The sequence below is a fragment of the Rousettus aegyptiacus genome, unplaced genomic scaffold (assembly GCF_014176215.1).
Source record: "Rousettus aegyptiacus isolate mRouAeg1 unplaced genomic scaffold, mRouAeg1.p scaffold_m13_p_3, whole genome shotgun sequence".
Taxonomy (NCBI): Eukaryota; Metazoa; Chordata; class Mammalia; order Chiroptera; family Pteropodidae; genus Rousettus; species Rousettus aegyptiacus.
In genome coordinates this window covers 592,241-613,328 of record NW_023416306.1, presented here as the reverse complement: position 1 = coordinate 613,328, position 21,088 = coordinate 592,241, and the positions used below count along the sequence as shown (strand labels likewise).

The window sequence follows — 21,088 nt, the reverse complement described above, 5'->3', positions numbered from 1 at the left end:
GCAGGATTTGGACAGTGAAGGTCCAGCTCAGACCCACTGGGAGGCGATGCCTGAGGTGTTCAGGAAAGAGGCTTCCCCATGCCCCAGCGGGGACGGGGTGCCAGGCCATGGCCCCTCAGCAGGCCCCTGAGGGGACGCTGACGCGGTGGCGGGGGTGGCAGGGTGGCGGGGAGCCGCCCAGGTGGTCCCCTGGGCTTTCGTGTCATGGTTCAGCCAGCACGTGAAATGCCACCATCCCACCCAGGAACCCCCAGGCAGCCAACGGAATCGAGGTGTGTTTTATTGGAGGTGTGACGGGAGTGGGGAGGCCGGGCAGTGTGCTCACGGTCACGCTCCTCCACGTGGACCACAGCCGGGACGGGACAGGCGTGGCTGGGCCACCAGGCCTTCAGTCAGCCCCTCCCTCAGGCGAGGCTCTCCCCCCTGACCCCGTGACTGAGCTGGGGTTCAAGTGACTGGGAGCCATGCCCCCGCAGTCCCCGCTGGTCCTACATGGGGGGCGCCCCTCAGCTTCCGAGCCCCCTTTTCCGCTCCTGCAGCTGCTGCTTATGCCTGGCTGCCGTGACCCAGTCGTGGATGACGGTGGCCTCCAGCTTGCGAGCCTCCCTGACAGACATGGGGTCTTCTGGGTGAGACGCTCTGAGGGGCAGGCACGGGGGTGGGGGGCACTCAGTGGTCAGGCAGACAGCCTCACGCCAAGCCCACCCACATTCAGCATGGGGCCAGAGCTGGGACCCCACCTGAGGTCCAGGTGGTGTGCTCCCCCGTGGATGGTGACGGCCAGGACCGACGCACTCAGGTTACTCCGAATCTGTCAGCCGAGGACATGCCGTGTGGGGCGCACTCCGGGCCGGCCAGCCCTGCAGCCCAGCCCCACGTCCCAGCTGCGGGGCACAGCTAGGGCAGCGGCTCGGGACCGCGTGTCCTGGCTGGTCCCATCGCAAAGGACAGGCAAGCCAGAGGCCAGTTCCCATCAGTCAGGAGAACCAGAAGGGGAGAGGACGGGACAGTAAAGCACGGAACACAGGCACCGGCAAAGGCAGGGTGGGGTCCTCGAGAAGATTCTGCAAAGCCATGAGGAGAACCCTGCGTGGGACTCCTTCACCATCGGAGACTCACCCCGCCCCCTGCCCAGGGGTCCAGGTCACCATTGGAGAAAAAGATGTTGCTGGCTGCTCTGAGGTCTGAAAGGAACAAGGCGCGTGGCGGGGCCCGGGCACGGCCCGAGGTCCTGGCACCGTGGGGTGGGCCAGACCCTAGCTTTGCCGAGCCGGCGCAGTGCCAAGGGGGAGACGTCGCCCCACCCCACCCCACCCCCAGCCTCACCAGCGCCCCCGAAGTGGGTCAGCAGCCACTCCCGCCGCGGACTCACGCCCCAGGTGTCCAGGCAGTACTGCTGGCGGAGGGCCTCGGTGAACTGCAGCTCGGGAAAGATGTCCGTCCGGTTGTTGCTGGAGAAGGCCAAGTTGACCTCGGTGCAGGCCTGTGGGGAGCCCACACGGCCATCAGGCCAGGGAATGGCCACCTTGTCAGCGTCCCCACCCCTAAAAGTTCCAGGTGGCCCATACCTGGTAGTCCCAGGCCTTGGCGTCGGGGCCCAAGCCGCAGCCCGTGGCGTCGGCACAGGCCTGGTACTGCCGGTAGATGTCGAAACAGGGCTCCGTGCCCGAGGAGTTGTACAGCAGCCCTGGGGGACAAAGGCGCTGGGGTCAGCGGCTGCACCCGGCCTGCCCCCTCAGTGGGGCCCCGCGCACATCGGGGGACGGGCATCTTGTGTGCCCAGCAAGGGGGGTCCATAGGGCCTGTCCTATCGGCCCTTGCCCTCCCTGCCTGAACCTCCCAGAGCTCGCTGGAGCAGCGACCCGCAGGCTGGGCCGGGAGGGGACGGCCACTTCCTACCCAAAGGTGATGGTGGGGTGTCCTGGGCCCAAGAGCCTACTGGGCTTCCCGCCCCCCCCAGCCCTCCCCCGCTCCTCAGGCTGCCTGCCCTCATCCCCCATCACCCCAATGCCGGGCCCCCCACACACGCACCCCACCGGGGGCTGAGGGGCAGACGCACCTGCCAGCGCTTGGAGTCCCCTGATCCTATGGCGCTCGGTCAGCAGCCGTTTGCAGCCGACCTGTGGGTACCATGGGGTCGCCTCAGCAGGTGGTCCTGTGGCCGCCTGCAGCTCTTCCCCCAGCTCGCCCGCCCTGGTCCCCAGCCACAGCGTGGTGCGTGGCCCTCGAGTTGGCTGGCACTGACTGCCTCTGGGCAGCTGGGCCCCTCCCTGTTCACGGGAGCGGGGGCCTCACCTGCACGGGGTTGGCAGGGAGGTGCCCAATGAAGTCGGTGGGGTACGGGTAGTTCAGCATGGCCAGCATGACGAAGGCATTCCGGGCAAACCCGAAGAGTTGGGCCAGGCTCTTCCAGTCCGTGACCAACTGGCAGGTACCAAACTCCCGGCTGACCTCCTCGTAGGCTGCGGGAGGGGACAGGACAAGGGCCACTGGAGGCCACTGGCGCTGGGGGCCTGGAGCGGGGAGCCCAGGGGCAGGGTGCAGCCTCCTCACCTCCCTGCAGGAACAAGTCCTTAATCTGCCGAAATGCGTCCCGCACGCCCCGGGCGCACTCGGGACTCTGGTTCTCAAAGATCTGGAAGCCGAGCAGGAAGGTGGTGGCTGTAGCTGCCACCGCGCCCGGGCCGCCCGGGCCGCCCGGGCCGCCCGGGCCGCCGAGCCCTCGCACTCACCGCAGACAGGTCCCGGAAGAACTGGCAGGAGTCGCTGAGACCCGCCGCCGCCACCACGGGGGCACTGGCCGCCAGCGCGCCCGCCACGAGGTGGGGGTACTTCATCCGCATGTAGGCGCTGAGCATGCCCCCGTAGCTGCTGGGCACAGGGTGGAGGCTGTGGCGCGCCCCCTGCGGCCGGCCCCCGCTTCTCCCCGCCTGCCCCCTGGCTCCCTGAGAAGGTCCGGGACATTTAGGACCCACAGAAATTCTGGGTCTCAAGCCAGGTGCACCGTTCCCAGGGAGAAAAAAGAGGCGAGGACCCACCTGCCACCAAAGGCGATGACAGGGACATCCTGAGCCTTGAGGTCCTGCCGCAGTGACCAGAGCAGCCTGGCGAAGTCGGCCAGGGCCTGCTCCACGGTCAGCAGCTCCGTGTGCCCGCGCTGCGTGGACCGCTCACCGAACGGGAGCGACTTCCCGTAGTACCGCTGCGGGCGCAGGCGGACGCTGACCCTGCACCCCGCGCCCCCCGCCCCCCGCCCCGGCCCGACCCCCTGCCCCCGGCCCCGGCCTGACCCCCCGCCCCCCGCCCCCCGCCCCCCGCCCCGGCCCGACCCCCCGGCCCCGGGCCCCGGCCCGACCCCCCGGCCCCGGCCCCGGCCCCCCCGGCCCCGGCCCGACCCCCCGCCCCCTGCCCCAGCCCGACCCCCCGGCCCCGGCCCCGGCCCGCCAGTACCCACGTGCTCAGCAAACACAACCAGGGCCTCCTGCTGCATCGCCAGCTCCAGGATGAACCCCGAGTTGTTGGCAAAGAACCACACATCCCCCTCATTGCCCGTGTAGAGGAACAGGGGCCCCTCGCCCCTTCTCCAGAACTTGTCTGTTGGTGGGTAGAGGCAGGTTGGGGGCGGGGGCAAGGCGTGAGACACACCCCCCAGGGCCGGGAGCCCCCAAGCGACCTCACCTGAAATCAGGAACCGCTGGAGGAAGGTCTTGTTGCCAAACCTCTCGAAGTTGAAATGGTCCAGGAGCTGCGCGAAGTAGTCCTCCCGGAAGTTGGGGTCTGGGTCTCTGTGGGCTGGAGGGCACGATGCTCAGGGGCGCGGCCCCCAGGGGATGGCGGGGGGGGGGGGGGGCCCGCGGGTCGGGACTTACCCCCAGCCTCCAGGCCCAGCGACCCCAGTGCCAGCAGCAGGGCCCAGGCCCAGGACAGGACTGGTCGGAGCCGAGGGCTCATGTCTGCTTCAGCCGCCGTGAGCGGGTCATGTGACTGACGGGGTCGCCGTCACGTGACGTCTAGAGCTGTGAGCCGGGCTGTCACTTCCCTCCCGCTGGCGGCTCTGTGTCTTTCCGTCCAGCGCTGGCAGCCGCTGTCACCACGGAGACAGTCACCATAGGGACACATGAGGCTGGGGCTCCAAGAGCGGGGGCTGGCACAGGGACGTGGGCCTGGCCACCTGTCCTCCACCGGCTACTGCTGAGGGGCCGGCCTGCCCCGTGCCTCCCCACTGGTCCTCCAGGCTGGGCCTTCCAGCCAGGTGCCAGGTACCAGTACCCACCTGGGAGCCCAGGCCCTCCCAGGCTCCCAGCCACGTGGGGGAGGGGCGGCTCTTGAGGGCAGGGTCGGGGAAGGCTGCGGGGCGGGTCTCAGGGAGATGGCGGTGGCCGCCTGAGGAAGGAGCTTGTCCCCACAGCAGTAAGGGCTACGGGGCTGCGCGGGTGGGCGGGGGGTGGGGCATGGGCTGAGGCCTGTGCAGGAGCCCAGGGACCGCTCCCTCCCCCCCAGGCCTTCCCTTCCTGGGCACCTCAGTGAGCAGGGCCCTAGGAGGTGCCGGTGCCCAGAGGGCTGGGGAACCACCAGTCCCCTGGCATCCAGTCCCGGACCTGGGGGCGGGGCCGGACCTGCAGGGCAGCCCCCCACCCCTGGGGGCCCCGCCGATCCGCACTCCCCAGACTGTTTCTGGCCAGCATGACCCCGGGCCTCTGCCTGGGCTGGGGCGCTGGGCCCTGGCCGCAGCTGGGAACCCCGAGGCCCCCAGCCAGGCCGGGGCTGAGCGTGAGGACTGGCCCCGTGAGTCAGCCCTTCGGCTGCCCCCACACTGCCCCAAGCCTGTCACTGGGGCAACCAGCATGGTGACAATGACCATCATGTCACACCACCCATGGGTGTGGCCGCCCCACGGTCACCCAGTGCCACAGCACACTCGCCCCCAGAGCCCCCATCCCCACCCCGTGTCCTCGTGCCCCGTCCCCCTGCCCCATGTCCTCGTCCCTGTGTCCCTACGTCCCCGCGTCCCCCCCCCCTGTACCCCTGCGTGCCCGCGTCCCCATGCTCCACCGTCTCCGTCCCCCTGTGCTCCCGGCCCTGCGTCTCCATCCCCGTGTCCGCGTGCTCCCCGTGCCCCTGCGTCCCCGTGTGCTCGCCCCCCTGCCCCCGCCCCTGCGTCCCCGTCTGCCCCCCCTGCCCCCGCCCCTGCGTCCCCGTCTGCCCCCCCTGCCCCCGCCCCTGCGTCTCCGTGTCCCTGTGCCCCCGTCCCCGGGTCTCTATCCCCATCACGCCGTGCGCCCCCTGCGCCCCGTGCGCCCCCTGCCCCTGTGTGCCCATCCCCGTGTGCGCGCCCCCGTGTCCCCGTCTGTGTGTCCCCATGTCCCTGTGTCCTCGCCCCTGCGTCCCCATCTCCGTGTCCCCGTCCATATGCCCCCCTCCCTGTGTCTCTGTGTCCCCCTCATATCTCTGTGTCTCCAAGTCCAAATGCCGCCGCGTCCCCGTGTCCCTGTTCCTGTGTCCCCGGGCCCCCGCCCAGGGCTGCCTGACCTGTCTGAAGTAGACGGGGCGAGATCCAGGACGGGAGACGCCGACTGGCAGCCCCTCCCCGGGCTGTGCCCGCTGCCGTCACCCTCAGCTGAGGAGCCCGAGCCCGAGCCCCTGACCGCAGAGCCGGTGCGTCCCCCGTCCGCGCCCTGCAGGTAGCTCCTCTGGGCCTGGGGCGGCACTGGGCAGGCCCGGGGGAGGGCGTTCTGATTCTTCACAGACCGTCCCGCCACGCCTGGCGGCCCTGAGCATGGGGTGCATCTGGGGATCCAGAAGCCCTCCCCACAACTTCCTGGGGCCAATTACTTTTGGGACACAGTTGAGGCCTGATCCTCCTCCACAGTCCACAGATTTAGGGAGCCTGGTCCCCCCACAGCCCACGGATTTGGGGAGCCAGGCCTGGTCCCCACCACCACCTGCTCTGCTCTTAGACCACCAGGCTGCCAGCGGGAAGGAGGGGGGCGGGGGGCCCGGCAGCCCCGGCCCACGCCGCACCCGCAGGTGTGGCCACACTCACGTGTGTGCAGAACTGGGTCCTGCCAACCACTTGTAAGCTGGGTGGCCTTCAGTGCACCCACCATGTTGTGCGATGCTCACTACTGTCTGTCTCCAAAATGCTTCCACCCCTCAGGCCATCTTCGCCCTTTACCCAGCCCCAGGTAACCTCCGGTCCGCATTCTGTGTCGCTGACTCCGCCCCCTCCAGACACCTTTTGTCCCTGGAGTCCTTTGTGACCGGCTCTTTTCACGCGGCATAACGTCCTCACGGCCCAGCCTCCTCGTAGCAGGTGTCGGGATTGCCTTCCTTTCTAACGGTAAGTGATATTCCGTTGTGTATAGATACCATATTTTCCTTACCCATTCAGCCTTCAGTGGACATTGGGCTGGTTTCTACCTCTTGGCTGCTGGGAGCGAAGCTGCCGCGAAGGCGGGCGTGCCGGCCTCGCCGGGAGACCCCGCTCTCGTCCCCACGGGGTGGCCCCAGAGGCGGCCTCGCTGGAGCACGTGGCCATCCCGTGTTCTTTATTGCAAAGCCGCCACACTGGGCTCCACAGCGGCTGCGTCGCACCTCCCGCTGGCCGGGCGCGGGGTCCCCGTTTCTCTCTTCGCCAGCAGTGGCCGTTCTCTGCCGTCCCCGTGCGTGCGAGGCGCAGGCTCGCTGCAGTTTTGATTTACGTTTTTCTAATGATCTGTGACATCGAGCATCTTTTCATGTGCTTATTGGACATTTGTATATCTTCCTTGGAGAAATGGCTATTTAAGGTGCTTTGCCCATTTTTAAATGGGGGTGTGGGGGTTGAGCTGTAGTTTTTTGTTGTTCAGTTTGTTTTTATTGTTGTCATTGACTTTTAAAAAATATAATCTGGATATTAAGCCCTCGTCAGATATGTATGTAGTTTGCACAAATTTTCTCCCATTCTGTGGGTTGCCTGTTGACTTTGTTGATAGTGTCTTTTGGTGCACTAAGTTTTTATTTTGATGGAGTCCAATTTGTCTGTTTCTTCTTTTGTTGCTTATGCTTTTCGAATTTTGCCTAAGAATCCACGTCAAATCTAGGTTGTGAAGATTTACCCCTTTTTAAGAGTTTTACAGTTTCAGCTCTTAGAGTTATGTCATTGATCCAATTTGAGTTAACGGCATGTGGTGTGAGGTAGGGGTCCAACCTCGCCTTTCGCTGCACGTGGACGTCCAGTCGTCCCCGCACATTTGCTGAAGACAAAGTTCTTTTCCCGTTGAGTAGATGTCCCACCTTTAAAAACGTCCGTGGGCCACATGCGCACGAGTTTGTTTCCAGGCTCACGTCTAGTCCCTTGCTGTGCATGTCCACCTCTTGGCCAGCGCCACGCTATTTTGAATGCTGGCCCTCGCAGCGAATTTTTTGTGGGGAAACGTATGTCCTTCAGCTCTGTTCTTCTGTCCAAGGTAATTTAGGGAAGTCCGGGCCCTGAACAGACAAGCGTATGGAAAGATGCTCAGCGCCCGTGACCATTATGGAAACGGAAATCGGAACCGCGGCGAGGTCTCGCCTCGCACTCGTGGGAACGCTACTATCACGCTGGCAGGGCATGGCGACCTCAGGGCCCTGTGCACTGTGGGCAGTGGCGCCGCCGTGATGGAAAGCATGGCCATACCTCAAAGACCAGGCTTGAATGTCCTTATGATCTGGCGACTGCGGTGCTGGTGAACTCCTACAAGGTGTTCTTATACCACGTGCACAGCATTACTCGCAGCAGCCAAAACCTGGCAGCAGCCCAAGTGCCCATCGACGGAGGGCTGGGTGGATGTGCTGCGCAGTGCGATGCCACGCGGCCTTAAAAAGGGAGGCGCCCCGGCCCCGGCTGCCGCACGGATGGGCCTGGGGGGCTCGGTGCTCGGTGAAACGTGCCAGTCACAGGAGGGTAAACACTGTGTGACTCCAGGAAGTGAGGTGCTTAGAGTAACCGAATCCAGACACAGGAAGTAGAACAGAAGGGGGGCTCTGTTGCACGGGTGTAGAGTTCCGTTCTGCAAGATGAAAGTTCTAGAAATGTAGTTCGTAACAACGCTAATGGACTTAATACTACAGAGCCATACACTGCAAAAACGGTTAAGATGGTGCTTTTTATGTTATTGTGTGTTTACCACAATAAAAAAAAAAGGGGGAAGGAACAAAAGAAAAAAGAAGTTCCACAGAGACAGGAGGCAGGCGGTGGGGCCGGGCTGGGGGCGGGGCTGGGGATAAGGGGTTCACGGGGACAGAGCTCCAGCTGGGAAGGTGAGAAAGTCCTGGAGGTGACGGTGGTGACAGCCGCGCACAGTGTGGCTATGCCCGATGCCACCGAGCTGTGCGCTCACCCTGGCTAAGATGATTGATTTTGTCATTTATATTCTACTACAATTTAAAACATTTCGAAGAAGCATTCTGGGTAAAAACTTTTGGATTTGACCTTTACTTTACATTAATTTTATTAATAAATATTGATATATATTTTTAAAAAAGGAAAGAAAAATGGGAGTCTGGAGTGGCCCACCCAATCTTCCGCTGACGCTGGGCCTGGTACAAGTCACTTACTCGCCCTTGCCTCAGTTTCCCAGTGTCCAGTGGGGGAGCACGGAAGGAAGTGAGTGTCGCCCCGGAACGTGAGCTACAAGCTGTGTGCCCCACCCCCGCCCCGCGGCAGAGGTGGGGGGAGGGCGTGGCGAGGGCCCGCCTGCTTAGAGTGCGCTGTCCTCTTTGCACAGAGGCCAGGGGTCCCCAGGCACACATGTGAGGGTGGCATTTGACGCCAAAGGGAGAGGTAGTAAATAGGGCTCATGGCCTGCAGCCAGTCTCGAGTCCACCCTCAGGAGACCACTGCGGAGGCCGTGTGCCCTCACTGCTGAATTTCATCTCCAGGAGGAAGATGAGGCAGTGTCCACCCCATCACACAGCAAGCTGGCCGCGAGTCCACACCACCACCCCAGCTGTTCTCTCGGGACAGATCCACGGGCCATTGCGGCACCGTGGGAGACCGCTGGTCGGGAAACCACGATGTCACCAGCACAGAGCCAACTACAAAGCGCCAGCATCTCGACACATCCAACACCTCGAAGCTACGACCGAGGCAGCCCCGGGCACACGGGCACCGAGGAGGCCCAGGACACACGGCCAGGGGCCACACAGAGCCCCGCGTAACAAGCCATGAGCTCGCTCAGGGCCAAGGACAGGGCGCAGCACCAGGGCAGGGCCAGGCGGAGGGCTCGTCCTCGGTCCCCGCCTCTCGGCCCCGGCGGCCACTGTCAGTGACCCGGCAGGTTCTACAGGAAAAGTCGGCGGGGTCCTGCGGCCCGGGGTCGGCATCCACGCGACCGGCGCTTACCGCCACGGCCCAGGGGGACGCCCGGCCCGTACCCGGAACTTCGTAGCTCCCGTGAGACGGGACAGCTCTCGGAACTCCAGCTGGATGCTCGTCACCTCGGCCACCGTGCTGTCGGACGTCCACCGGGGCGGGCGGGCCACCCCAGTGCCCAGGTTCACGTCGGAGTACGGGACCTTGGAGGGCGTCCGGAACGCGGGCAGCAGCCGGTTCCCCAAGTCCTCCTGACAGACGACAGAGAGGTCACCGTGCGCCGTCACCGGGAAGCCCCGTCCACGGTGCACGAGGCCACCCCGTCGCCCGCTTCCGTCCGGTGTCGAGGACAGACGTGAGCCTGCTGGCTTCGCGCGGCTCCGACGCTGCCCGGCAGTGGAGGTGCGCCGGGCTCAGCGGGCCCGACCGCGTGTCCTGCCGGCGGCAGCGGGCGAGCGGGACGCTCAGCTCGGCCGCGCACCCAGACGGGCAAGGGACCCGTGGAAGAGCCGACATGGTACCGAAACGTGGCCCCGCGGGCGAGGCGGCTGTCACAGGCCCGAAGGGGAGCACGAAAGGGTCCCGGCCACGTCCTGAAGGGAACCGTGAGCACCGTCGCGGCCTGGCCCTGGCTTCCCCGCTCATCTTCAAAGGCGCCATTCCAGTGACAAGGCGCAGACAGCGCTCCTCCTCCATCTCACAGCCTGGGCTCAGCAGGGGCTGCGACCAGGACACCTCCCAGGACGTGACAGAGGCCGACGCGTGGCCGCAAAGTCTCTGCTTTTCGACGTCCTCCGCATACACAAACGACTCAGCGGGGGCCTGAGGCCCAGGACGGGTCTGGCCGGAACCACGCACTGTCTCCAGAACAGGCCTGGGGACCAGCGCTGAGCAAGAGGCGCGTCCACGCGGCCTGCAGAAGGGCCTCAGCCCCGCTTCCTGCCAAAGTGATGGGGACGTTCACCCCCCACCGTGCAGGTCCCTCCTGGACACCAGAGACCAGACTGCAGCCGCTCATTAGCTTTCCTCCTAAATGGGCCACCTGAGAGGCACTCAGGACTCTCTCCGCCCTCACCTGGACTTGGCCGGTCCCTTCCAAACACATGGCAGCACGTGTGTGACAGCCACGGGATGCACTCAGAGCGGGTGGTCACCCTCTGGACAGAGAACGCGGTGCCACACATGGGACGCGGTCAGACGTCACCACCTGTCCCAGGAAGGTGACTGAAAACACTCTACGTTCCTCTGTCCAGCTCGCCGCCCTTCAGTGCCTCCGGGGGCGTTCCAGGCCGACAGCCAGAGCACTCGGCCAGTCAGCCCCGGTCACCGGCTCTACCGGTGAGGCGCCCAGGGGGCTGGTACCTTTCCACTGGTCGGCCATGCTGATGCAGGACAGGAGCCCACAGAGGACCAGGAAGGCCAGCAGGAAGAGGACCGCGTTGCGCTGGAGCCGCGACAGCTGCTTCCATTTCTGAGGGAGGGACGGAGAGCGACACCTTTTACTCAGAGCACAACCGTCCGGACCCTCCCCAACTGTGACAGGCTCGGGGAGGACAATGAGTAATTCCAAAGGTCCAAGGTCCCCGTGTGGAGTCCTCTTGTGTTTGCACTGGGGGGAAGGTCCCTCTTAGAGGGGTCCCAGGTGGGCCGCACTACAGGTGACACTGGCAAACATCAGATGACATGGGCAGACGTAGACACACTTAGGTCCAGTGCTTGGGCCGCGGAGAAACTCCGCAACGTGTTGGGCTCAGGCGGGGCCGAGCTGTGCCTCGGCCAGTTAGGGGTGTGGCTGCCTCGCGGCCTGGGACCCCTGGACACCCACCGTGCTTTCCCAGGCAGCACGTGTGCTCGTGGCACCGTGGTGGCACTTACAGCCAGGGGACCCCAGGTGTCTCGACAGGACGGTCTCAGGACGCACCTGGGGCTGGCCCTTTCTCTCTCAGTTCCCCCTCCAGGCTGAAGGACACTAACTCATGATACCGAGGTTTCCCCAGTGCCAGGATTTTGTGGGTTCGGTCCAGTGTGTGCCCTGCAGGTGTGTGCAGGTGACAGGGCGTATCCTCCTCCTCCTGTCATAGGAGGAGCCATGACAGTGGCTCTGTGGTAATACTAAGACTGGGCAGGGTCATCGGCTCATTGCAACTTTGCAGTTAAGTAGAATGAAGGTTACGCTTCCTAACGGGTCTTAAAGGCAGGAACTGTGGTTTGTAATCAGGCAACGCAGGTCCCGAACCTAGTCAGGTCTGTGTCATCAGGGAGCTCCCTCCCTCACCAGCCAGCCTTTCGTCCCGGTCACAGGTCATCATCCTCTCTGGAGCATCGGCTGAGGTTTAACAGCATTATAGCATTGTGTCCCCTCAGTTAGCAGACAGGAAATCAAGGACGAGACTTTCCGCCATGACTCTCGTTAGTGGATTTAGATGCATGTGATGGGCTTTTAGAGCGCAGGTGCTGTTGGTGACTCTGCTAGGGTCAGAGACGAGCTCCGAACCCCGTTTCCAGTTGTTTTATTCCTACTGTGGAAACTGTAGCTCAGCGTATGGGTGAAGAGGGAACCAGTCATCCTTGCTGGAAGTTTCCTTAATAGCCGATACTTGTGTTATATTGGACATTTCTGGGCATTCTTTTTAAGGAAATGTGATTTCTTGGAGCAATGGGAATTTAAAAAATACGGACTCTCTTCCAACTGCTCTGAATGCAAAGGCTGTGACTGTGGAGGTAAAGGGTGCCTTCGAGGCCACAGGCTGCCTTGGAGGTGGAGGTATCGTCTATTCTAACAGGAATGAGCAAAGTTGGTGCTCTCGATACGCACAACTTCCCTGAGTGGAAGTAGACACTATCTGCAAAGCAGTTTGAGCAAACAAACCAGAGAACAGGCGTTGGTCACTGTTCCCTCCTGACCCAGTAGGCCTTGAGATGGGACCACGGTGACCTCAGCAGACACAATGTATTGAAGTGAGTTCAAGGTCCAGTGTTCGTGAGTTAAATCTGGGATCACCGGGATCACCAACCATGCGAAGAAAACTTGAGTAGCAGAAGGGGGCTGTCTAGGAAAAGGCGTAAGAGTCTGTTTCCCTTGGTCATCAGACCATGGCTGGCAGTCAGGAATAACAGGATGACAATAAGGGAGGTCACAGCAGTGACCAGACAAAACCTCCAAATCCAGGCAGAAAGAACCCAAAGAAGAGCAGCTCTCAGGGCCACCCGAGACGGAGTAAGGATTCCTTATAAGGTTTTGAGATGGTGGCTGGAGCCACAAATGCGTAAACTGGTCTGAGCAGAGCCCCCGCCAGTGTCAGGCCTGGAGGCTGGCTTGAGGGCAGACGGACAACACTGGCGAGGTTACTAAGCAGACAGACAGAGCATTAAGATAATGAGGTGTCACACGCCAGAAAACAATTTCACCAGGTTAAATCCAGGTAACACAATCCCACTGGGGGCCCTACTGCTACGTGCACACAGTGCTGAGAGTGTCAGTGAGGGCAGGTGGCACCGTGGGCAGAGGCACAAGGGGTCTCAGCTGAGCCCACTGTACCGAGTGGAAGGTCCCAGTCCAAGGCAGTGGACCTCTAGTTTTGTCAATACCCTTCACCAAAGGCCACAAACCCAACTGTGCTAAACAAGGGGGTTCATCACTGCCTGGCGCCACAAGGCACTGCGGGTGACTCAGGACGTGGGTGTCAGTAGGAACTGTTACAGGACCTGAGCTGCGGTTGGGTGATCTGGGGGAGGGCTTTGCTCCAGGCTGGGCACCGGTAGAGGGGGCACCTGCACGACCGAGGGGGCACAGTGAGGGACCTTGCTTGTATTAGACGCGAGTACGAAACAGCTATCCTATCGCGGTCTCAGAGAAACCGGGGCCGAGGCTGGGTTCCGAGAGTCCCGTCCCGCGGGGAACGTCACCCGCCGCCTTCTTCCCCGAGGACCGGGCCTCGGCGTTTCCGCTCAGCGCGGTGACAGTGAGGGCCGCCCGGAAACGCGCCCGACGGTCTCCCCGACTCTGCCCCGCACACCGGCCCCTCGGACGATGCAGGCCGGGACCTCCGCTCCCTGCGCCAGGACGCGCGTTCGCGTCCCTGGGCTGGGCGGGGAACGGAGACGACGCGACCCGACGGACCCGCCAGCACGAGCGGCGCCGCCGGCTTTCGCTGCCGTCGTATCTCCGGCCAAGGCTCAGCGCCACCGAGAAGAAACCCCAAGGCGGCCCGGGCGGCGGATCTGTGACAAGCGGACGGGCCCAGGCGGCGTCAGGAGCCCAGGCTCTGAAGGACCCGGGATCGGTGAGGCCAACCTCCCCCGGCCGCCATCGCAGCCCCGGCAGCCTTTGCGAGCGCTGCGCGCGTGCGCAGAAACGTGACTGCGACGCGCTCCACTACGCCGGCGCCGTGGGCGCGTAGCTCTTCTGCGCCTGCGCCGTGGGCCGTGTCGTGGCGCGGAAGTGGCCATGGCAACAGGGCTGCACTGGCTTCCGCTCCGGTGGGGTCTCGCGGGCACCGAGCGTGGCGCAGTCTGAGCCCCGCCCGGGCGACCCCGACGTCCTGTGGTCAGTGAGGACCTGCAGGACCCGCACCCTCGCGGGGGCCCTCGGACTCCGGGCCGGCGACCTGCCGGCTCCGCCATGTTGGCGGGGAGCTCCTGCGACCTGCGTCTCCGCCTCTTCGCGTCCCGGCTCTGGGGCGTGACTCCCGCCGCCCAGGCAGGTTCCCCGGCCCGTGCGCCTGGCCAGAACTAGGTGGGCCGGGGCCCGGCGAGAGGACGGAAGTCTGGGGTGGGCGGCCGGCTCGACCCCTCAAGAGTCGCCCCCACCCCGCCGGTGCGGCGGAGTCGCGGCTGCGGCCGCCGGCGGAACTTCCCTCCCTCGGACCCGATGGCCTTCGGGTGCACTGAGGGTCACCGCACTTTGCTGGGCGCGTGCTGCCCCTCAACGGCAGAGCGGCCCGCGCCCTGCCCGGGGCTTTCCAGGACGGGAGCCACTGTTCCCCGCAGTCCTGGCGGTGGCACGTCTGGGTGCCTGGCGGCTCCTCGCTGTGCGCGCCTCCTGCTCAGCACCTGGCTCGTCCGAGCCGCCCCAGGAAGCGCCTGCTACACTCCCGTCCCCCTTCTCCTCTCGGGGCCACCTCTCAGGTCTCTGCAGGGGTCTCCCACACAGCTCTGCGGGTGGTTCCAGCGGCGCCCTCATGCATCCCTTCTTGCGCAAGCGGTTACCAGGGAAACGGTGGCGGCATGGAGGATGCAAGTGTAGGGTTGAGTCACTAGGGTGTCAGAGTTGAGTGCAGGGACCCACCCTGGAGAGTTGGTTCCAGGAGCAGGTGGCGAGCCGTCCCCCCCCCCCCGCCCCAGGTTGTCGCAGCCCCCACCCCCACCTCACAGACCCTGGTAAACAGTTGGCAATGAGGACCCTGTGCCCCTCTTCCTGTGCAGACAAGCCACCTGCAGATCTGAAATTGCAGATTCTGATTCCGAGGTTCTGAAGTTCTTGCATATTCCCAGGGGATGCTGCTGCCGCCACGGGTCCACCAGGCTGCGCTTGGAATTCCAGGGAGTGGAGTAGCTCTCATGGCCAAAGGATAAGGCCTTGAGAAAGAGAAGAGGGACCAGGAAGGGAGGAAACCGTTGGAGCCTAACAGGCAGTTGTGTAGCAGACCTTCTTCCAAGTCCAAACCAGGCAGGACAGATGAGCGAAACCCACAGCTGGACACAACCTTGTGAGGTGTCAGAGTTCCAAGGGCCAATGAAGGTCTCAAGAGGATTCAGAGAGGAAGAGAAGAGCAGCCACAGGGAATCGCAGGCCCGTTAGCATCCACTGCTCATCCGCCAACCCGATGCCAGAAAACAAAGCCACACCTTCCACACTCCGAGGGGAGAATGATGGAACTCAGTCCCTGCTAGCATTTTTTTTGTCTTAAAGTCGGTTTCATCTGATGTTAGTATAGCCACTCCAGCTCTTTATGGTAGCTGTTTGCATGATACATAGTTTTCCAATATAGCAATTAAAAGAAATATGCTTTTAACAACAGCCCAAAAATACGTGAAGCGAAAGCTTGCAGAAATGAGGAAAGAAACAGACAATTCAAATTCTCAGTAATGGACGGAACAAGTAGGCAGAATATCAGCGCGGGTTAAGAAGAATTGACCAACATTCGCGACCAGTGTGGTCTAACCAGCATCTGCAGGACACTCTCCCGCAGGTCTTTGTTCTTCTCAAGTGTGTAAGGGACAGTCTTTAAGATGGATCATATGCCGGGCCATAAAACAAATCCACATGAAGTTTAAATGTTTGAAGGCATGAAACATACTTTAACCACACGGAAGTAATGTAAAAATATAAAGGAAGATTCTGGAAATCCATAAATATTTGGGAAACTAAAACAACACTTCTAAATGAACCAGGGGTCAAAAAAGTAATCACAAGGAAATGAAATATTTTGAACTGAAAAAAAAAATTTACAAGATGCAGCTAAAGCAGAGCTTAGAGGGAACTGTATAACTATAGACATTTATATTAGAAGAGAAGAAAGATCTCAAAATTTAAAACCTACGTTTCTAACGTAAGAAGTTGGAAATAAGGTGCAAATAAAATCCAAAGCAGGTGGAAGAATGAGAGTTAAGAGAAGTCAGTGAAGTCGAAAGCAGAAAAATGACAGTGATAATCGAGTGAAAGGGAAAGTTGTTTCTTTAGGAAGAGCAACAAAATGGACAAATGTTTACATAAACTGATAAAGCACAGTCAGGGATACGAGAGAACATCACTTCTGACCTTACAGATATCAAAAGAATTATAAGGGAATATTACAGACAATTTTATGTCAATAAACAGTTTAGGTGAAATGGACAAATGACTAAAAATATACTAATTACTAAAACTAATGCAGGAAGAAATACAAAATATGAATATACCTATAAGGAAATGGGATTAGTCATTTAAAAACCTTCCTCAGCCTTTTGAGCCACGCTTCTCTTGCTCAGGCCTGCTTCTAAGTCTGGAAGGGACTTTCCCTTCTACTAAAACTTTTCTGTTGTACTGTTAACAACAACAATAACAACAGCAACTTCCTCACCCCCGCCCCGCCCCCTCCCAAAAGCCCAGGCCCAGGTGATTTTACTGGTGAATTCTACCAAACATTTGAATAAGAATATCAATCCTTTGCAAACGCTTCCAGAAAATAAAAGAGGAAGAAACACTCCTTAACTCCTTCTACGAGGCCAGTATCACCCTAACACCAAAACCAAAGACGTCACAGGAAAACCAATATCCTCCGTTAATGTGAGTGCACAACTTCTCCACAAAATATGGCAAACGAAATTCAGCAACGTATAAAAAGAATGGTATATCATGACAAAGTGGGATTTATTTCAGGTATGAAAGGTTGGTTTAACATCTAAAAATTAATGTTATGTACCATACTAATATAATAATGGTAAAAGGACAAAGCTTCTTCTCTAAGACTGGACAAGGCAAAGATGTTTGCTCTCACCACTTAAATCTAGTTCACTCAGGCAAGAAAAGGAGTAAAAGGCTTCTGGACTGGAAAGGAAGAAGGAAGGTAGTTGACTCACAGACAACACGATCTACAAAATGCTAAAGAGTCAACAAAAAATACCGACTAGAATGAATAAACAAGTTCAGAGAGGTCGCAGGTAGATCAGGATTCAAAAGTCAGCTTCATTTCTACATGTTAGCAATGAACAAGCCAAAAATAGGATAAAGAAGACAATCCAATTCATAATGGGATCAAAGAGAATACTTAGAAATAAATTTAACAAAAGAAGTGAAACACGTACATTAAAACTTATAAAACATTACTGAGAGTAGAGATTATCTAAATAAGTGGATTAAAAAACAATATTGTTGAAGTCACAGTTTTCCACAAATTGATCTATAAATTTGATGTAATCTCTATCAAATCTTAGCAGAAGTTGACAAGTTGATGCTAAAATTTATATGTAAATACAAAGGACTCAGAATAACCAAAAACAATCTTGAAAAAGACTTTGTGATGTTAGGCCGATATCTTAGATATATCAAAACTACAACCAAAGAAAATTGATGATTTGATTTTATCAAAATGTAAAACTCTTGCACTTTAAAAACGATGTTAAAAAAATTAAAAGACAAGTCAGAGACTTGGAGAAAATATTTGAAAAACACGTATCTGATAAAAGACTTTCATCCAAAATGTATGAAGAACTCTTACAATTCAATATTAAGAAGACAATTACCCAGTTGAAGTGGGCAACAGATTTGAAGGACATGTTTCCAGAGAAAATATACATAAGGCCAATAAGCGCATGGAAAGGGAAATGCCAAATAAAACACCAATGAGATTTATCTACATTTATTAGCACCCTCTGCCCAACAGCAGGAGGCACAATTTCCTCTAGTGCGCACAAAACATTCACCAAGAAAAAACATATAATGGACCATAAAACAAGTCTCAGCGTATTTAAAATCAGAGAACGGACATTCTCTGACCATACTGAAATTAAAGTAAAAATCAACAGCAGAAATATATCCGGAAAATTCTCCAAGTATTTGGAATCAAACACTTCTAAATAACTCATAAGGCAATGAAAAAAATCAAAGGGCAAATAGAAAATAAGTAACAGAACAGAAATACAAACACGGGGCATCAGTTCGTGGGGTCGTAGCACTGCCGAGCGGGGCTTTATTAGAAAATGGGAGCCGGGGTGCATACTCGAGAGAGCCCATGGGACCCCACAACCCGTCTTTGGTATGCAGACCACCGTCCTCTGTTGTCCAGGACAAAACCTTCGGAGCCGTTCTTGACGCCTCCCTTTCCTGTCCCATGTCTTGTCACCTCTACACCTCCTGCATGGCATCTGAGTCATCCCAGTGACTTCCCGCTCGGCCGCCACCCTTCCCCCTTGGTGACCCCCTAGCCACCGCGCTTGAATAGAGCTGAGGTCCTCACCGTAACCTACCCGGTCCTGCGGGGTCTGGCCCCTGACCTCTCCAGCCGACTCCCCCCCGCCTTCCCCCACTCGCCGGCCCCGGGTCGCACGCCCCGACCCCAGGGCCTTTGCACTGGCCATTCGCGCTCCCCGAAGCGCCCTTCCTGCAGATATTTGCACGGCTTGCTCCCGTTTCCTTCAGGCAGCTGCTCAAGTGTCTCTTAGGGGAAGAGCAGTCCCTGGACTAGCACCCTGTACCGATCGGGCAGTGTCATCCTTGCTGGGCGACCAACCCCCCGCACCCCTAACGATCGCATCTCCCTCTCTCGCAGCTCTGTGGTCAGGAACCCTGCAGCGGCTCGAGGGGTGCCCAAGCTCGGGGCTTCCGTGGAGTGCAAGATGTTGGCAGGGACCGTCGTCATTCTGGAGGCCCGACCCGGGCTGGACAGCTCCCGGCCACGGCTGGCGAGCTAGCGCTGGCCCTTGGCAGGAGGCCATCGACATGACCTCCTCCACATGGCCGCTCCCGGCGCTGGTGACAGTCCTCATGACACGGCCCTGGCAGCTGCCCCCAGAGCAGGTGACGCAAGAGGGACAGTGCCTGGGACGCCGTCCTTTCTCCACTTCACCTCGGAAGTCATGTGCCACCCCTTCTGCCACGTTCTATTCATTAGAAGAATCACTTATGTCCAGGCCACGTCCTTCGAAGGGACGCTCGTCGAACCCCCCACGGCCCACCACTCTGCGCCCTCCTGTTCCGCTGTGCTGCTCGTCAGAGCGCGGGACGCTGCGCGAGGCGCTCTGAGGTCCTCGCGTGTGTGCCGGTCCTTGGAGTCGGGGTCTGCCTTTGCCGCTGCTGCACCCCCCACCCTCGGAGCGGCGCCTGGCACGTCGCAGGCGCTCAGAAACTTCTGCCGAGAGAGTTAGCTGTGAGCGCTCGGTCCTGCCCACGGCAGGACGAGTGGGGACCTTGTGACGTTGGGAAGATGACCTTCCAGGAAAGGCGGGGTTCAGGGAGCCGGCAAGGACGGGGACAGGGACAGCACAGACGCTGTGGTGGGGGCACGCAGCGGTCCGTGTGGGCGGGGCGGGGGGCGGCGAGCACACATCGCCCTCACCGGTGTCTGTGGCTGCGCTCCGGGGGCGGGGGGCGGCGAGCACACATCGCCCTCGCTGGCGTCTGCGGCTGCGCTCCGTGGCCGTCCTCGGGCTTCCCCAGGCCACAGAGACCCTGGCTCGGGCTGCCGACAGCAGGACCCATTTCCCAGTCCTGAGTTGGAACCAGGCCTCGGAGCTGATGGGCGCTGGACGAAGGCCATCCTCTGTCCGCTTGGCCCCGCGGGTGAGGTGTCTGGAATCAATTCCTGCTCCCCTGGCCTGTCAGCTGGCTTCCTCCTCTCGGACGAGTGTCCTCTTGACAGAAATGTGTTCGCAGGTGGCTCTCGAGCCCCACTTCTCAGGGACTCATCTCCACAGAGGGTGTGGAAATGGGGTCTTGCCCCAGGTTCTGATCTGGCCAAAATCCTAGGGAAGAACCTGAGTGGTCTGCTCAGGTCATGTAACAACCCATCCACCAATCAGCTGAGGCCAGGAGTGGGCTGTGTCTATGACTGACAGTCTTTCCGGGAGCCAGATGGGGTGGGGGAGGGGCAAGAGCAGCTCTCTCCACACGGGACTGCAGTTCCCAGAGGAAGGACAGGCTGCTGAGCAGAAAGAAGGGGCACATTCCCATGGGGTGGCCTGGGCAGAACAGGGTCTCCCTCCTCACCCGGGGCCAGAGCTGGCACGCCAGGTCTCTTCGGCCCTCCCCCAAGAATCTGACTCACCAGGATTCAGAGGGGTCCAAGCCTCTGGTTCATGAGTCACAGCAGAGCAAAGCCAGGTCGAGGCCCCCTACTGCTGCACCTGGTCCCCCTCCCCCATGGCGAGGACATGGCCAAAGCCCACGGGGGAAATGTATAGTGGAGCCCAAGAGAAACCAGCTCGTGAAAGGGGGCTGAGTCCTGGGGGCAGGCATAGCCCCCACCCCAACCCTGGACCCTGGGGACCTGTGCAAGGGACTCCAGACAGTTTAAGCACCCGTGGCCTGGGGCAGGCGGTGGTGTGCCGGCAAACCGGTGTCCTGAAGGGGAAAAAAAGCCCTGCTTTGCAGGGTCTGGCAGCTCTGTTGGCATAAACACTTCTGTCAGGGCTAATTCCAGGCTCCCAGACGGGTAACGACCAGCTCACAGCTTTCTGAATGTTTAGGACTTGCCTCTCCTCGGACAGTGGAAGCTGCTCTGGCGCCCCACTGGGGGAGCGGTGGGCGGGAGGGGCTAGGCACTCTTCCAGTCCCTTCCTCCCCACAGGGTCCTGACACAGTCTGGTCCACACCGGAGCTGGCTGTCCCGGCGGCTGCCCACCCCATGCACCGAGCAGCCCCCAGGGTGTGACCTGCCGGAGGCCTCAGTTTGGAGATCAGCCGCAGACCCTGCGGAGATGTGGCCAGCTCTGGGCCCTCAAGCACACCCCACATGCCCTCCTATGAGCCCATGGGATGAGTAAGTGTCCCCAGGGTCAGTGTTCCTTCCACTGTGACCCTCAATCCCAGAACAGAGAGAAATGGGGCTGCAGGCAATTAGCCCCCAGCCGCTGATGCCCTTTGCGGTGAGGGAGCATGCCGAACGCTGTGGCCCCTGCTTCTCAGTGCCAGGGTTTCCAAGGTGTCCTTGTTTGGCTCTGGGGCGGTGGGGGGGGGGGTCCGCTGACTGGCGAGAACTATGGGGGCGACAGGGAGTGGGACCCTGATGGGGGGGTCCTGGCTTCGCCCCACTGCACTGCTCAGAATATCACCTAAGT

The 21,088-nt window shown here is 60.1% G+C and overlaps 1 protein-coding gene and 1 long non-coding RNA gene across 6 annotated transcripts; one reads left to right on the top strand and one right to left on the bottom strand.

Moving 5' to 3' along the window:
* Positions 1–260: 260 nt before the first annotated feature.
* DPP7 (dipeptidyl peptidase 7) lies at positions 261–4,018 on the bottom strand. Its single transcript, XM_016130967.2, is given in 14 exon segments — positions 261–527; positions 529–639; positions 741–811; positions 1,120–1,184; positions 1,327–1,483; positions 1,569–1,687; positions 2,060–2,120; positions 2,296–2,462; positions 2,554–2,635; positions 2,733–2,868; positions 3,039–3,202; positions 3,455–3,594; positions 3,679–3,792; positions 3,870–4,018. Coding segments are annotated over 14 exon segments (1,608 nt in total). The 5' UTR covers positions 3,952–4,018; the 3' UTR covers positions 261–388.
* LOC107503093 lies at positions 4,011–12,023 on the top strand. Of its 5 annotated transcripts, XR_004956331.1 has the most exons (5): positions 4,011–4,259; positions 5,462–5,681; positions 6,158–6,340; positions 8,506–8,626; positions 8,902–12,023. It is a non-coding gene; the product is annotated as an uncharacterized LOC107503093 (long non-coding RNA). The 5 variants fall into 5 exon arrangements; XR_001595143.2 differs by lacking the exon at positions 5,462–5,681 and having other exon boundaries at positions 4,019–4,259; XR_001595144.2 differs by lacking the exon at positions 5,462–5,681 and having other exon boundaries at positions 4,021–4,259; positions 6,180–6,340.
* Positions 12,024–21,088: the final 9,065 nt, after the last annotated feature.